This window comes from Acinonyx jubatus, chromosome B4 (assembly GCF_027475565.1).
Source record: "Acinonyx jubatus isolate Ajub_Pintada_27869175 chromosome B4, VMU_Ajub_asm_v1.0, whole genome shotgun sequence".
Lineage (NCBI taxonomy): Eukaryota > Metazoa > Chordata > Mammalia > Carnivora > Felidae > Acinonyx > Acinonyx jubatus.
In genome coordinates this window covers 133113228-133129702 of record NC_069387.1, presented here as the reverse complement: position 1 = coordinate 133129702, position 16475 = coordinate 133113228, and the positions used below count along the sequence as shown (strand labels likewise).

At 55.3% G+C, this 16475-nt stretch overlaps 1 protein-coding gene and 1 long non-coding RNA gene across 5 annotated transcripts in view; one reads left to right on the top strand and one right to left on the bottom strand.

Moving 5' to 3' along the window:
- Positions 1-1839: 1839 nt before the first annotated feature.
- LOC128316517 (uncharacterized) lies at positions 1840-13105 on the bottom strand. Of its 3 annotated transcripts, XR_008300559.1 has the most exons (5): positions 12649-13104; positions 12181-12360; positions 9486-10783; positions 5192-5291; positions 1840-2397 (listed from the first exon to the last, which is right to left on the bottom strand). It is a non-coding gene; the product is annotated as an uncharacterized LOC128316517 (long non-coding RNA). The 3 variants fall into 3 exon arrangements; XR_008300560.1 differs by lacking the exon at positions 12181-12360 and having other exon boundaries at positions 12416-13105; XR_008300558.1 differs by having other exon boundaries at positions 12181-13104.
- LOC106979905 (NADH-cytochrome b5 reductase 3) overlaps positions 13055-16475 on the top strand; it is a 27817-nt gene continuing 24396 nt past the window's right edge. Inside the window, exon 1 of one of the 2 annotated variants that reach the window (XM_027070583.2) lies at positions 13055-13228. In XM_027070583.2, the coding sequence (XP_026926384.1) occupies positions 13208-13228 (21 nt within the window). In that variant the 5' untranslated portion in view covers positions 13055-13207. The remainder of the gene's footprint in view (positions 13229-16475) is intronic. The other variant, XM_027070582.2, reaches the window with a different exon arrangement.

Below are 16475 nucleotides of genomic sequence, written 5' to 3'. Positions count from 1 at the left end.
AATTTGTAGAAGTGGTTTAAGCAACTTGCTTGTATCAAGCCTTCCCGTGGGATTCAAGTTTATTCTCATGGAAACCACCACGCTTTTTCTGTTTTGCCCAAGTTTCTTTCAACGTTTATTTATTTTTTGGGACAGAGAGAGACAGAGCATGAACGGGGAAGGGGCAGAGAGAGAGGGAGACACAGAATCGGAAACAGGCTCCAGGCTCTGAGCCATCAGCCCAGAGCCTGACGCGGGGCTCGAACTCGCGGACCGCGAGATCGTGACCTGGCTGAAGTCGGACGCTTAACCGACTGCGCCACCCAGGCGCCCCATGTTTTCCCCAAGTTTCAACACCTTACATAACACTTAATTCCTGGATCTCACTCGGGTGGGAGTGGCCTCGAGAGAAGCCAAATTGGCACTCCAGGCACCCTGTGGGCACGGAGAGATGGGGTGCCCACCAGGGGGGCACCTTCTCCCCCTGTTTTGTGTCAGCTGCAGGGACTCCGGGAGCACCTTCACAGCCAGAGTGGGATGCATCTCCCAAGGGCCAGTGCATAAACAGGTGTCGCTGGTGGTCCCCGCTCCTTGTGTCCTGTGGGTGACGGCCCAGCCTCTGGCCCCTTCCCCTCCCCAACACCAGGACACCCACCCACCCAGAGTTAGGGCCCCTTCTCCTTGTCGCCCCACTGTCATCCTGCACCTGGTCACCGAAAGCATCTGGGGATTGATGAGGCACCCCATTACTAAGCCTCACGGAGCCCCATTCTTTTCTTTCAGTCAAGGCTGGGACTTGGGTAAAGCGAGAGAGGCAGAGTCATCAGGCCCCAAATTGAAGGGGGTGCCCCAAAGCAGTCATTAGGACAAACAACCCAATGAACAGGGGCCACAGGGTCTGAATAGACATTTTGTCAAAGAAGATATGCAAATGGCCAACAAGCACAGGAAAAGACGCTCAACGTCACTAATCATTAGGCAAATGCAAATCAAAACCACGTTGAGGTAACACCTCGCAGCTACTGGATGGCTGCAATCAAAAAGAGAAGCAAGGGGGCGCCTGGGTGGCTCAGTTGGTTGAGCGTCCGCCTTCGGCTCAAGTCATGATCTCACGCTCCGTGAGTTCGAGCCCCGCATCGGGCTCTGTGCTGACAGCTCAGAGCCTGGAGCCTGTTTCAGATTCTGTGTCTCCCTCTCTCTCTGCCCCACCCTCACTCATGCTCTGTCTGTCTCTCTCTCTCCCTCTCAAAAATAACAAAATAAACATTAAAAAGAATTAAAAAAAAAAACTGTGAACGACCTAAATATCCATATACAGATGAATGGATAAATAGACCATGTATCCAAGCAACAGAATGTTCTTCAGCCAGACCTTGGTTTCTAATGCTGTTCTTCAGAAAGAAGAACCAAAGCTCCTTGGAGAAATGGCTGATTCTAAGCCTGGGGAAGGATTTATAGGAAATAAGCCTGGGGCACCTTGTAGCACCAGGAACCAAGGAAATGTTTAAACACACACAATGCTGTGCTAAAGGGACGCGGGCCAACTGAAAGAGTTACCAATGGCCAAAGAAAGAAGGAGAGAATTGGACGATAACCCAAAGTAGGAAAATTTCTTTAAAAATATAGCCATGAGGGTCGCCTGGGTGGCTCCGTCGGTTAAGCGCCTGACGTCGGCTCAGGTCATGATCTCGCGGTTCATGGGTTCGAGCCCCGCATTGGGCTCTCTGCTGACAGCTCAGAGCCTGGAACCTGCTTCAGATTCTGTGTCTCCCTCTCTTTCCGCCCCTTCCCCGCTCCCTCTCTCAGAGATAAATAAACATGAAAAACTTTTTTTTAAATAAAAATATAGCCACAAGTCCATACTGTTATAAATCAATGATTGAATAAATAAATGAAGAGGGGAGAGGAGACAAATCTCACAGATAGAACAATTCCAAATAACTTATGCAGCTGCCCTGAACTTGGGGAGGTGGGGCATAACTCTCGCTCGAGTGTACAGGTGCATAGAGGCTTCCTCCCAGAGTGTAGATGATCTGATTGGATCCTTTCAAGACTGCCATTAGGAGCACGTCGTTATTGTAGCCATTTTACCGACGATGAAACTGAGACTCGGAGAGGCCAAGCTCTAGGTCACCCAAGTAGTAAACAGGGAACTTTGCAGCTCCTTGAGGGAGTCCTAGCCTGTTCCCCGCCATATGCCCTCGGATCTCACAGGGACTAGGGGTGTGATTGGCACTCAAAGAAATTGTCAAATGAGGGGCGCCTGGGTGGCTCAGTTGGCTAAGCTTCTGACTCTTGATTTCGGCTCAGGTCATGATCTCCCAGTTCTCGGGTTTGAGCCCCGCATTGGGTTCTGCGCTGACAGTGCGGAGCCTTCTTGGGATTCTCTCTTTCCCTCTTTCTCCGCCCTTCCCCCTGCTGTCAAAACAAACAAACAAACAAACAAACAAACATTTTAAAAAATTGTCAAATGAGTGAAAGCAGAGGACAGGATTGGAGACTGAGAGATCACAGTAGAGACTGGGTGCTCCTGAAGCCACTGCTGTGGGGCTGTGTGATCCCAGGCAGCTCCTGGACCTCTCTGAGTCTGTCTTGGGATCCTCATCTATAAGAAGGTGATAGGCTTTCCTGCCTCAGAGGTTGCTGTGAGAATAAAGTGAGGTCACTGGTGTGTCCTCATATGAACCTCATTCAAGACTCTAGAGGAAACACAACCTCAGCTCTAGAGTCTTCAGGAGTTACAAGTGGGGGGCTGGGGGGGGCTGGTCCACAGGTTGTGGCCAAGACGCCCATCTTCAGAAATCGGCATAAGGTGGCTGAAAGTGAGCGGCCCCCTGCTGCCTCCTCATCCCTGTGGGGCCCAGGGGCTTTTCTAGACACCACCTGGGTCCGTCCTCTGGCAGTGTGGCCCGCTCAGGAAGCAGATGCCATTAGAAACGTCTTGTCCCGTTGTCCAAGAACCAAGCAGAGGTGGGAGTGGAAACCCAGCTTGAAACCCGGTGCAGCTGCCCACCAAAGCCCTGGATCCCAGCGTGGGGCAGAGAAGGGCCATGTCCCAGAGGGGGACCTCCCTAAGCCTCCCGCGCCTTGCCCCAGCCCTGGGTCCACCTCTCTGGTCAGGGCTGGGAGCCTTTATTCCTCCGTGTGTTCTCCAGGAGCCCTGACCATGCTGGAAGCCCTCTTCCTCTCACAGACAGGCTGCCGGCTTTCTACCCCCGCCGGGCCCTTCCCCCCCGGGCAGCCAGCGCAGGGAAAGGGAAGGAGGAAAATACAGGGGAAGACAGAGCCCAGATCACCATCTCTGATCCTCTCTCTCCACAGAGGCAAAGCGCCTGGCACCCGGTGGCTCCCTTCCTCCTTTGCATAGTCACCCAGCCTTCTGAGGTTCTCTGAGCACCTTGCCATCCTCCCCTTGCCCAGGTCACACAGTAAGTCAGGAACGCAGTCTTTTCCAGCTCTAGGACCCAGTGGTGACTCCCAGCGGGTGGCAGTCAGCTCACTGCAACTGCCCTGTGGTCACTGGCTCGCTGACCCCTTCTCCTGGGGACCCTCCTGGGCCCACCGCTCACCAGCCCTGCGCTTTCAGTGGGAGTTACCCCGCCTCCAAGCCCGCCCCCACCCACCCTGCTTGACTCCACCTCCCCCGCCAGAATGGTGGTTAAGGGGAGGCACCTGACCCAAGATGGGCCAATCGGAGAGCGCCATTCCCCAAGAAGGACATATAAGAAAACGGACCAATCAGGGCCCTTCCCTAAGATTTCTTTCCTCAAACCAGTCTGGTGGGTGGCGGGAGGCGCATCCCTGCGGGAAGGGGCCCAGAAGGACTGGAGAGAGGAAGCTCCCTGGACGAGAGAGGGAAAGATGTGCAGGAGCCAAGTCCTGGCAGCATCCAGGCCCTTCCCAGCCTCTCCCAGGGCGCCTCCTTTGATTTGTTGAGCTCCTTCAAAGAGCCTTTAGTAAAGCCCTCCCTGGTTAGCGAAGTTTGAATCGGGTTTCTGCTCGGGCGGTAGGTAGCACATCACACGTGCTAAGATCATGGACTCTGAAGCCAGCCAGCACTTAACCTTGGGTGCGTTCCTGAATAGCTCAGGACCTCAGTTTCCCCTACTGTAGCCCACACTTACCGCGGGGGTTAGCGGAGTTACAATAGCACCTGGCCACACCTGGAAGGCCAGACCCCCCCCCCCCCCCCCGGCCGACAGCCCACGATGGACACTGTGAGATAGACTTAGAATTGCCCCCTCTCTCAGTGGCTAACTTTGTTTTGGGGTGCAGCTCACCACATATGGGACCCAGCACAGTGGTGCTGGAAGGTGCTCTGGAAGGGTGAAGGCTGTCATGCCCGGGTGCCCACCTCCTGCTCCCAAGGGTAGCTCCCTCCCAGGGCCTCTGGCCCTCACACAAACAAACAGCCATTAGCCACGGGGTTGGACAGATCCGCCCAGATCTGCCTGAGCCCTGGGGTGCCCCCAGCTTGGACTCGGGCCGGGAATATCCTGTGCCCAACCCGGCTGTGCCAAGGAGCAACGAAACAGCTCTGTCGTGGGTTGAATAGTGTCCTCCAAAAAGATGTGTCCCCCCCGGGGGCACCTGGGTGGCTCAGTCGGTTAAGTGGCCGACTTCAGCCCAGGTCATGATCTCGCCGTCTGTGAGTTCAAGCCCCGCGTCGGGCTCTGTGCTGACAGCTCAGAGCCTGGAGCCTGTTTCAGATTCTGTGTCTCCCTCTCTCTCTGACCCTCCCCCGTTCATGCTCTGTCTCTGTCTCAAAAATAAATAAATGTTTAAAAAAAAAAAAAAAAAAAGATGTGTCCCCCCGGAACCTCAGCCTGTGACCTCGTTTGGAAATAGGTCTTTGCAGATGTAATTATTTAAAGATTTCGAGATTAAATCATCCTGGATTTAGGGTGGGCCCTAAATCGAATGGCTGGTGTCCTTATGAGAAGAGGGGAGGACACAGACGCAGACAGAAGGCGGCGTGAAAATGGAGGCAGAGACCCCAGTGCCACAGGCTGAGAAACACCAAAGAGTTCAGGCAGCCGCCAGCGCCTAGGACAGAGGCGTAGGAACTAACTTCACTCCCTCAGGTCCTCCAGAGAGAACCAAACTCGATTTCAGACTTCTGGCCTCCTGAACTGTGAGCGAATAGCTTTCTGTTCGTGGAAGGCAGCCCGTTTGTCGTCCTTTGGTAACGGCCGCCCTAGAAAACTCTCACCTGCTCACACGACGTGCCATCTGGCAGTCTGGCCGTGTTGCCAGGAAGCTTTGAACTTTGCTCTTTCTTTGCCCACGCAATTCCATGTCTAAGCACGTACCTTTTACAAAATAATCGGAGAAACAGAGATACATGCAAGGGCATTGCCCACAGTATTGTCCAAAATGGTGACAAACTAGGAAAGAGCTAGATACCTATGCATGGAGCTTAGTCAAATAAAGGCTAGTACTCCACACAGTGGGACATCGGGCAGCTGTTAAACACCATTATGTGGGACGCCTGGGTGGCTCAGCCAGTTAAGCATGGGACTTTGGCTCAGGTCATGATCTCCCGGTTTGTGAGTTCGAGCCCCGAGTTGGGCTCTGTGCTGACAGCTGAGAGCCTGGAGCCTGCTTTGGATTCTGTGTCCCCCTCTCTCTCTGCGCCTCCCCTGCTCACGCTCTGTCTCTCAAAAATAAATAAATGTTAAAAAAATTAAAAAAATATATATATATATAAAGTAAAAAATAAGCACCATTATGTGTTTAATGTCCAAAGAGATTATGTAGTTATACATGAAAAAAAATGTTTCGAAACTGCCTATCTGCACAAAACAGATTTACTGTAGGAAAAGATCGCCAAATCGGACTTCATTAAAATTCAGAACTTCTGGTCATCAAAATACAACATAAAGAGGCTGATTTCGAAGGCCAGTTCTCCCACTAAGTGGCTATGAGACGTTGGGTGAACTATTTCAATCCTCTGCGCCTCAGTTTCTCATCTATAAAATGGGGAGACTGTCTTCGTGAGGTTTGTTCCAGTTAACTATTATTGCGTGACCAGCCACTCTAAAACTTAGTGGTGTGAAACAGCAACGGTCTTCTTATTCTCTCACCTGTGTGAAATTAGAGCAGGGTTTGCAGGGGGTGGCTCAGCTCTGCTCCTCAGGGCGCCGGCTGAGGTGGCCCAACGGGGGCTGGAGGACCTGCTTCCAAGATGGCGTGCTCACATGGCTGGCAAGTTGGTGCTGGCTGTTGACTGGGAGGTCAGGTGAGCGGAGGGTCCGAGGCCTGGGCTCCTCTCCACGGGGGCTTCTCTATGGGCTGCTAGGACTTCCTCACAGAATGGTGGCCGGGTTTCAAGAGCAAGCATCTCAGGAGACGGGACGTGGAGGCCACCCATTTCCTATGGGCTGCCCCTCCCACCCCCGCCAATGGTAGAGTGTCACTTTTGCCATATTCTTTTTTTTTTTAAGTTTTAAATTTTAAATTTTTAAATTTGCATCCAAATTAGTTAGCGTCTAGTGCAACAGTGATTTCAGGAGTGGATTCCTTAGTGCCCCTTCCCCATGGAGCCCCTCCCCCCTCCCCCGACCCCTCCAGGAACCCTCAGTTTGTTCTCCATATTTATGAGTCTCTTCTGCTTTGTCCCCCTCCCTGTTTTTATATTATTTTTGTTTCCCTTCCCTTATGTTCATCTGTTCTGTCTCTTGAAGTCCTCATAGGAGTGAAGTCATATGATTTTTGTCTTTCTCTGACTAATTTCACTTAGCATAATACCCTCCAGTTCCATCCATGTAGTTGCAAATGGCAAGATTTCATTCTTTTTGATTGCCGAGTAATACTCCATTGTATATATAGACCACTTCTTTATCCATTCATTCATCGATTGACATTGGGCTCTTTCCATACTTTGGCTATTGTTGATAGTGCGGCTATAAACATGGGGGTGCGTGTGTCCCTTCGAAACAGCACACCCGTATCCCTTGGATAAATACGTTTGGTATTTATCCAATCCTCTGGATAAATAGTCATGCAATTGCTGGGTCGTAGGGTAGTTCTATTTTTAGTTTTTTGAGGAACCTCCATTCTGTTTTCCAGAGTGGCTGCACCAGCTTGCATTCCCACAAACAGTGCAAAAGAGATCCTCTTTCTCCGCATCCTCGCCAACATCTGTTGTTGTCCGAGTTGTGAATGTTAGCCATTCTGACAGGTGTAAGGTGGTACTTCATTGTGGTTTTGATTTGTATTCACTTCTGCCATATTCTATTGGTCAAGAAGTCACGGAACCCACATTCAAGGGGAGGGGACCCAAACCCCCAATCTCTCAAAGGGTGGAATGTCAAAGAATTTACAGACATATTTTAAGACTGCCAAAGGGCTGCTTATGAGGATTAAGTCAAATCATGTAATCACAGTCTCAAAGGATCATCCCATAGATGACTTCTTAAATGCAATACGGCTTTACAGGGTAAAGCCTGGCCGTCGGCTGAGCAAAGTGGTCAAAGCTAGCCTTACAGAAATGGAATAAACTGACAGGATTGCTGCTTCTTAAAGAAGCCATGCATACTCCTGCCTCAGGGCCTTTGCACTTGCTGTTCTCACTGCCTGGAATGCTCTTTCCCCAGTTATCCACAGGGCTTGCTTGCTGACTTCCTTCGGGTCTCTGCTTCAATGTCATCACCCCAGGAAGGCCTCTCTAGCCCCTACATAAAATTGCTACCCCTGTCTCCTTCTGGCCCTGCTCTGCCTTTCCTTTTCCACCAGACATTACATGTCTTTTTTTTTTTTTTTTTAATTGTTTCTGCTTTATTCTGTTTTCCCCCATGAGAACGCCAGCTCTTCAAAGGCATTTTTGTCTTGCTCGCTGCTGGACCCCCAGCACCTAGAATGATGCCTGGAACATAGTAGGTGCTTGGTAAAGATATGAGGAATGAATACATGAATCTGGTGGTGGCAGCCCAAATGTCACCTCTTTTGTGAGGTCTCCCTTGATTTCACCCGCAAGTGAAAGGCCTTGACCTGGGGTTCCTCCCCACTGTTTTCAGCTTGCTGCTTAGGTGTGTCCCTGGGGACTGAGCCACATTCAGCTCTCAGTCCCCAGCCTGCTCTCAGCATACCAGAGACACTCAGGTAATCACGTTTCCAGCTCTCATTTCCACCTGCCCACAGACCCAGATTTGGGAAGCAGTTTACATGTGGCATCTCAGTTAACCCTCAACATGGCCTTCTGAGATATGCGGATCACCCCTGTTTGTGGACGTGTCCCGGAGAGGAATGGTCACTGGCCCTAGACGGCTGGTTTGGGCAGAGCCAAGCCTAGAACCCTCGACTCCTGCTTTCCAGGGAGCAGAGTGCATGAGAATTACACACTGTCGGAGCACCTCGGGAGGACCTGAACCTCAGCCTCATCAGAACCTGAAGGGCCCCCAGGCTGGAAGCTGATACGGCAAGAGCCTCAGATTTATCATAAGAAGCCAGAAATCCTAAGATGGCAATTAATTCAAATGAAGCCAAAACCCAGAACAGATTCTCCCGTGGGCTGGATGCCACCCTTAGGCCAGCACTTTGCAACCTGTGTTCTGGCAAGGTTCTATCTAGATTCTAGATGGTCGTCTATTTTGTAGGCAAGAAAACAGGCCTACAGAGGGGAGTGATTTGCCCAAGGTCACATGGCAAGAGCCAAGATTTTGAAAATTTCTGGTCTAGAGAAGGCAGTATTTTATGGGGAGTGACCCGGAGCTCCCCACCCCGGAGTTAGTCCCTGCCATTCGCTGTAAGGCAGCCCAGGCCAACAAGGACGAGGGAAAACAGATGCCTAATTCCAGGGTCAGGCGGCCATGGGGAGAGCTGAGTTTCAGAAGCAAATAGACCCGGGTTCAAACTCCAACCCAAACCCCCATCAGCTGTTGTGACATGCGGCCTCGGGCAAGGTTCTTCCCTCTCTGAGCCACGCCTCTCCTCTGTAAGACGGGCACACGATACCCTGGGTAAGAAATGACTGGCTCCCGAGCTCAGCTGGGACTGTGCTTCGAGTACGTCCGAGAACTGATGAGGTTGCCACACAGAGTGCACACCGCCCCGATTCCTGTTTCTTCAACCTCCCAGGTGCCCACACAAAGACTGTGCCAGAGCAGGCTGCTTGGCTTCCAAAGAGGCCTAGGCAGAACAGGTCTGGTAACCCTGGGGCTGACCTCCTGTCCCAGCACACCCTCCCTGTCACAGCACTTTCACACACGGAGCAGGCGGCTGGATTCCACCAGTAATGCTTCGGCCTCTGGCTAGGCGGCCACCCCAGCCCTGCAGCTGCTGCTACTATGTTCCCCTAGTTCCTCCTAGGGCAGGAAGTAATTTGGGCAGAAATGCCTCCTGGGTCCCCGCTGCACAGCCCCCTGCCCCACCCTAGCCCTGTGTCCCTCTTTCCCCGCCCCGGAGCCATGCTCTCCTCGGGCCTGGCCCCTTCTGAACTCCAGATGCCGGACCCCATTGACTCTCAGGCCTTCCCCGCCCCCTCTCCCGCAGCCCCTTAAACTTACCCCGCTCATGCCAGGCCAGAGGCCTCCTGCCCACCTTCCTGAGCTGGGGGACCTCAGGCCCCATAGGTCCTGCCCCCTGAACACTCTTTACATCCCCTGAGCATTAGTCTGAACCTTATGGCATGTCACTGGTCACTGCAGCTGCCCCCTGACCTTCAGTCTTGCTCGCCTCTGCCCACACTCCCCGCCTCCCACAGCCAGAGGAAGCTTTCTCTTTGGGGCTTGGACTCACGACCCGAGATCGACAGTCGCATGCTCTACCAACTGAGCCAGCCAGATGTCGCCAGAGGGAGCTTTCTAGAACTGTCTGGCAAGGGCCTTCCAAGCTCAAGTCCCTTCTTCCAGGGGTGTCATCTACTCTGACAGAAGGGCAGCTCATCCCAGCATTCAAGGCCCACCAATGTCACCTGCCTCATTTCTTGCATCTGATAACACCTGCCACACATACTTTTATTCTTTACATCTGAGTTTAAAAATTATTCATCGGTACCCTGAAATTAGAATTGAACTGGATGTCCTATATCTTACTTGGCAACCCGAGTGTCAGTCCAAACATCCTAGACATCATGAGATTTTAGTGTAATTTTTGGTGCAGCAACTGGGACATACTTAACTACTAAAAAAAAAGTTCATTGTTTAACTAAAATTCAAATTTAACCGGGCACCCTATATTTTTATCTGCGAAATCTGGCAACCCAGATCTTACACAGATAACAGGGACCGGGGAGGGGGGCTGTCAGGGGTCAGAAAGCCCCAACCTGGACCCAGAAACCCTGCCCATTATTCTGCCTGAAAGTCTCCTTCCCAAACGCCCACCCTCGTCCATGGAGCCCAGAGACTCCTCGGGAGGAGCTATTCCACTACTGGCCACTTCTCTCCTCTCCCTGGGCCTCAGCTTCCTCTTCTAGCAAATGAAACTAATGGTTTCTCCATCCTCTCAGTCTCTCCCAAGGATCAAACACCTGACTAGAGTAGGGGATTCCCAGCTGGCAGGGCGTGCCCAGAAGGCAAGCAGGCTTGGGGGGAGTTTCTGTTCTTTGGCTCATGGAAGGACCTTGAGGAATGATTAGGATGAAGGTCTTCCCCCAACCCAAAGCACCTTGTAAACCAGTTAAACCACCTCAGTGATAATTGATTCAGGCAAGCAGCATCTGTACATGCTAAAACCACTGGATCAAAATTTGTTGGGGATCAGGGCATTCACACAGCATCCAAGGAGAAGTTACCTTATTGTAGGTAGACCGGGCCGGGCAACAACAGGGAACAGTCCATCACCTGCCCTCTGATCCGAAGGAGACCTGCCAGGTAAACTCCACGCTTAGCCTGGGATTAAACCCTGAACCAGAAAAAAAAAATAACAGCCAGAAAGGACATTACAGGGGCATCTGGGGCAATGGAACGTGGACCCGGGACTAGGTAACAGTATTGTATCAATGCTAAAGTTCCTGAACTTGATCACTGAACAGTGGTATGTCAGAGAACAGCCTTGTTCTTAGGAGAAATGTGGTGAAGTATTCAGAGGTGAAGGTCACATATCTGCAATTCTCTATGGCTCAGCAAAAGCAAACATATAGGGAGGATGGGAGAGAGAGAGACAGGTCAAATGGTAACAGCTGGGGAATCTGATAGTTCATTGTACTATTCTTGCAATTTCTCTGTCCATTGGGTATTTTTCCAAGCCTGAGGGCACACCCAGAAATAAAATATCAGAATTAGAAGTGGTCTTGGGGCTCCTGGGTGGCTCAGTCAGTTAAGCATCTGACTTTGGTTCAGGTCATGACATCTGACGGTTTGTGAGTTCCAGCCCCACGGCCAGGTCACTGCTGTCAGCACAGGGTCCTTTTCGGATCCTCTGTCCCCCTCTCTCCCTCTGGCCCTTCCCTGAGCACTCTCTCTCTCTCTCTCTCTCTCTCTCTCTCTCAAAAAATAAACATTAAAAAAAAAAAGAAAGAAAAAGTCTTAAAGACACTGTGCCCTCCCCCACCTCCCACAGAGGAAGACCCTGAATGGGGAAGGCCTGAGCCTGTCACACCAGTGAATGGCAGTTAAAACTACCCGCTTGATTTGAGTTCTAACAGCAGGAGGGGGCCACCTAATCAATGTCATCCCAGCCCCTCTCTCTGCTCCCCACATACCCCTCGACACTATGGCTGCCCTACTGTCCTGCAGGAGGTGAGCAGTTCCCGTGGAGTCTGGGGAGAAATCTAGCCCGCCCTCTCCAAAGAAACAGAACTACTGTGATCTTAAAATTGTGATCAATAATTTTGATCAGTCGGTGGCTGGCTCAGTCGGTGGAGCATGCGACTCTTGATCTCAGGGTTGTGAGTTTGAGCCCCATGTTGGGCAGAGAGATTACTAAATAATAGTAATAATAATAATAATAATTAATTTTAAAATGTGACCAATACAACTGAAATCATGCCTAACTGATCTGCTGTCACGTTTGCCCTTGTAGTCTAAGGCAGCAGATCTCTTTCTCTGTCCCTCTCTCCACTGTCCCCAGTCCTCTTTTAAAACCAGCTGTTCACTCCCCCACAGGCCTAAATCTTCCCCGCAGTCCCCCACATTCCAGTTCTCTCCACCCAGGCCCCCATACTGCCTCATCCCGACTTCACATCACACCATTGTGCCCCCAGCTCCGCTGTTCCAGTCCCTCTGGCTTTTGTGACCTTGTGTCTGTCCACCTTGTTCCTACCTCCAGGCTCTGCCCAGTTCCTTCTGCCTGGAAGGCCCAGTTCTCCGCCTGGCCAGAACCATGCTGCAGGAACACATCACCTGGCAGCCTGACCAAGTCAGATTATCAGGAGCTCACATCCGGGTCCGAGACCATTCCAGGAGGCTAGGGCCAGAGAGCCCCCCAGGGACCATCGTGGGCCTACACAGAGGAGATACTGTTAAATTCACTCATTCAACAAGTATTGAGCACCTACTGTATGCCAGGCTCTGTGCTAGGCTCCGGGCATGCATGCAAGGGACTTCAGAGCAGAGTCCTGCCCCCAGGGAGTCCACAGTCCACTGGGATGCGGTGGGGCTGGGGGCAGACCATCCCCGATACAACACACGGGATGACTTCAGCTCCAAGCGAAGTACTACGAAGACACAGGGTCAGCCTGGGGGGGGGGGGTGGTGGCTTAGGGCAGGACTTGACTAGGGAAAAGCTGACCTGACAGCCAAACAGTAAGCCAGGGCTGGCCCTGGGGCAGCTGGGGATAGTGTCCCGGAGAGAGAGAACAGCACGTTCACAGGCCTGGAGGGGGCCTGAACTAAACCGAGTCGGGAATATGGAGGCCTGTGAGGCCCAGCACCGCGCTCAGGGCCACCCTGCGATGTTAGGCCAGGCGTGGCCTGGTGGTTTCCGGATTTTAAGTTCCGGATCCCATCGCGGGAGGGCGCCACCTTCCCCCTCTCTGGCGACGAGCGGCGGGGGGGGGGGGGGGGAGAGGGGGGCCCTGGGAAGGCCGACGTCCCACCCGAGGCCGCCCAGCGGGCCCGGGCCCGGCCGAGCGCTAGCTGGGCGACCCCACCGCAGGCCACGTGCCGTGCGCTGGGTCCCCCCGCCACCGCCCCTTCCTCGCGGCGGCGTGGGGGGCGGGGCCGCCCGCTCGGCCCCGCCCCTCCTCCGAGGGTGACGCCGCCAGGGGGCGGGCCCTGGGCGCGGCGGCCCGACTGTCTCGGCGGCGGCGGCGGCGGCGGCGGCGGAGAGAGCGAGGAGCGGCGCCACCATGGGGGCCCAGCTGAGCACGGTAGGCGGGGAGGGGGCGCGGGGGGCGCGGGGGGCAGGGACGGGGCCGCGGGGTCGGGAGCTAGGGGCCCCCCCATCCGCCCCGCGCGTGCCCGGTGGGCGCCGTGACTCACGCCCCGGCCCTCCATGGCCGGGACCCAGCCCTCCTCCCGAGGGGCGTGCGGGCGGCGGGCACCCGGCTGACGGGCACTGGGGCGCCCCGCCGCCGCCCGCATCCCTCCGGGTCCCGCCCCGTGGAGGGCGGAGCGGGCTGCGCGTGAGCCCTGCGAGCGAGGGTGGGAGAGAGGGTGTGGCTGGGAAAGTTGGCGTGTGCCCGAGTGTGCGAGTGTGCACGAGAGTGCGTGTGAGAATGCGAGTGCACGCGAGTCGGTGAGTGCACGTGTGTGGCCGAGTGTGAACATGACACGGCGGGGTGTGCTGTGAACTGTGAGCGTGCACGAGAGTGCGCGAGCGCCCGCGGGTGTGTGTGTGTGTGCAGATGTGTGGCTGAGTGTGAGCATACGGAGTGGGTGTGGTGTGAGGTGCGAGTACAGGAGAGTATGAGTGAGTGAGAGGGTGTGTGGCCGAGTGCACGTGTGTGAGTTTCTGCGCGCGCGTGAATGTGGGAGGGGGCGCGTGCGGGCGATGTGGCTGCATGGCAGGGTTCGTGGCTTCTCCGGGCACCAGTGACCACGCTGCACCCCTGCCTGCTGCTGCGGGGCTGCAAGACTTGTGAGGCCCTCGCGAGGAGCCCGGTTTCACAGATGAAGAAACTCGACTCACACTTGGCCGCCTTCCCATGCTGGGGGTGGTGGTGCTGAACTTGTGGGGCTCCAAAGTCCACCATCATGCTGTCACTTTTGGGACTCCCGGTGCCTCCCTCCCCCACCTCCCCTGCCCGCCTCCTCTCTGGGATTTCTCAAAAGCCACACTGGAGGGCCTGGGGACGGGTGCTCCAGCCTCCCTCCCGCCCCCCACCCCCGGACGTGCTCTGGTCCCGGGAGCTGGCTGGGCACCGGGAGCAGTGGCAGGGCGGGCATCAAGAGGATTAGGCCCAGAGCCACTTGCGTCCGCAGCCACCTCCACCCCAGGCGCCTGCCTCTTCCCTCTGGCTCTGTGAGGCTCCTGCTCAGGATGAGGCAAATGGTTCTCTTGGCCTCCGTGTGTTTGTTCCTGCAGTTGTGGCCCAGCCCAGGACTCTGGGGGACATCCAGACCTAGGAGCAGCCTTGCCCAGGGCAAACCTGTGGGCATTGCTGAGGGTAACGTCCTGACCCTCCTCCTTCGTTACTCAACCCCGCCCCCGGACCCCCACCCCTGCTGTTTTCCCACAGTGCTTCTCACTTTCTAGCTGGTGCTGGTTGGATTTGTCACTGTGCCCCCAGCATGTGGCCGCTCCATACATTTTGCCAAGGCCCCCTTGCAACCCCCTTGTGAGTTAGGAGACTCACCAGCTCCACGGCCCCCTCTGTCCAAGAGGTGGGCAGGGATTGACCTGCTGGGGTCCCCACGTAGCCCAAAATGCCCACGGCAGACCCTAGCCGGGCCTCCTGATGCACCAGCTCCACAGGGTCTGCGGGAGGCCGGCTCGGGCTCTGGGCACCAGACTCTTATCTGGGGTGCACAGGCTCTGCAGGAGGCCTCCTCCTATACTCCAGGGGGCCCCAGCTCAGGGACTGGCACTTGGGGGAACATCGGGGGTTTGGCCTGCCAGCCGGGACCGTGGCTCCCCTGCCCCCCCCCCCACATCCGTGAGTGCTCAGTGGGCCCCGATAGACCGCCACGACAGGTAGTCCCAGGCTCCCTCGCTGCCCCCGCAGCTCTGTGGCTCTTCCGTGGCCCTTGCCCCTAGCTCCAGGGGAGCGGGACTGTGTCTCCTCCACGGAAAGTGGCTCTGCTGTCCACCTGCCCCTCCTCCTGGGTGCACTTCCCCCACGGATCCGAGCCAGGAGCCCCCCGCTGCAGAACTTCCTCCACTCCCTCCCACTTCCTGAGAAGGGGACCCAGAGGGAGGGGGACACTCAGATCCCAGCGGGGCGGCTGGCGGGCGGCAGGCAGGTAAGCCTCAGCACCCGGAGCCGGCCCCCCGGGAGGGCTAGACCTGTGCTCAGACCCCACCTGGGTAGAGCGGGTGCCCGGGTCCCAGTAGGGAACTCCACGGAGTGGGGCAGCTGGGCAGGGTGCCGTGTGGGGGGCAGCAAGGCTGCCCATCCCCTCAGCAATGGTGGGTGAGCTGGGGCGCCCTGGAGACATCCTGGGACTCTGGCTGCCCCTTTCCCTCTCTCTTTCTGTGTCAGCAGAGGTGAGGAAAAGCAGGTGGTGGGTTCCCCGGTGGGCCGAGCACAGCCTGTGGGGCACCAGGTCAAGGCCTGGGGGGCAGCTGTCCCCTAGACCCCCCCGAGGGGCTGTGGTGACTGTGTGTGTGTGCGTGTGTGCGCGCATGTGTGCATACACATGTGTACGTGTGTGTGTGTCTGAGCAGCAAGGCTGAGGAGGAGCTGGGGTGGGGCCTTGGCTTCCACCATCTGCCTCCTGTTTACTCTGTCCACGACTTGCAGGGGTGGGGGTGGTACCGTGGACTAGGAGGGGCTGCAGAGTTCATTCTGCCCCCAGGTTGTAGGAACAGGGCATCCCTACCCCTTGTGAATCTGGTGAAGCCTCTACCTTTAACTTTCCATTGCTCCCCTTCCCCGGACTGTGTCTGTCTTCCCCACTGTCTTGAGCTCCTCAGGGGCAGGGTCCCCTGGCTGGTGTTCCCCGAATCCCCCGTGAGTCCCGATAGGTGTGCTCACTGGGGTTTATGGCCTGAAGGACTGACTGACAGCGAGGGTCTGCCCACAGCTGCCTCCCCAGGTAGGAGTTCGTACATATGCAGAGTCCACAGGCGCAGAGAGGCAGGGCGGTACGGTGACTCAGTGCGTGGACTCGGTCACGTGCCTGGGTTCACATCCTGGCCCTCGGGCCAGGTCTTTCACCCAGGCCTCTGTTTCCTCGCCCGAAATGGGGGTGGTATCAGCTCCCGTCTCCTAGGCTTGAGGATTATGTGAGATAATAGGAGCAAAGCAGCTGTACCTCGCTCTGCATAGCCCAGTTTTGGGGACCGGAGCCTGGAAGGAAGGCTGCTGCTGACATTTATCAGCTGCCCACACGGGCGGCTCCTTCCGGCCATGGCTCTGATCCCAGCATCCCTCCACGCGGTAGGCGTGCCTCACAGATGTGGAGCCGCCAGGAAGCCAGGATCGAAGCTAGGATCGTAGCCACCCCGGCCTG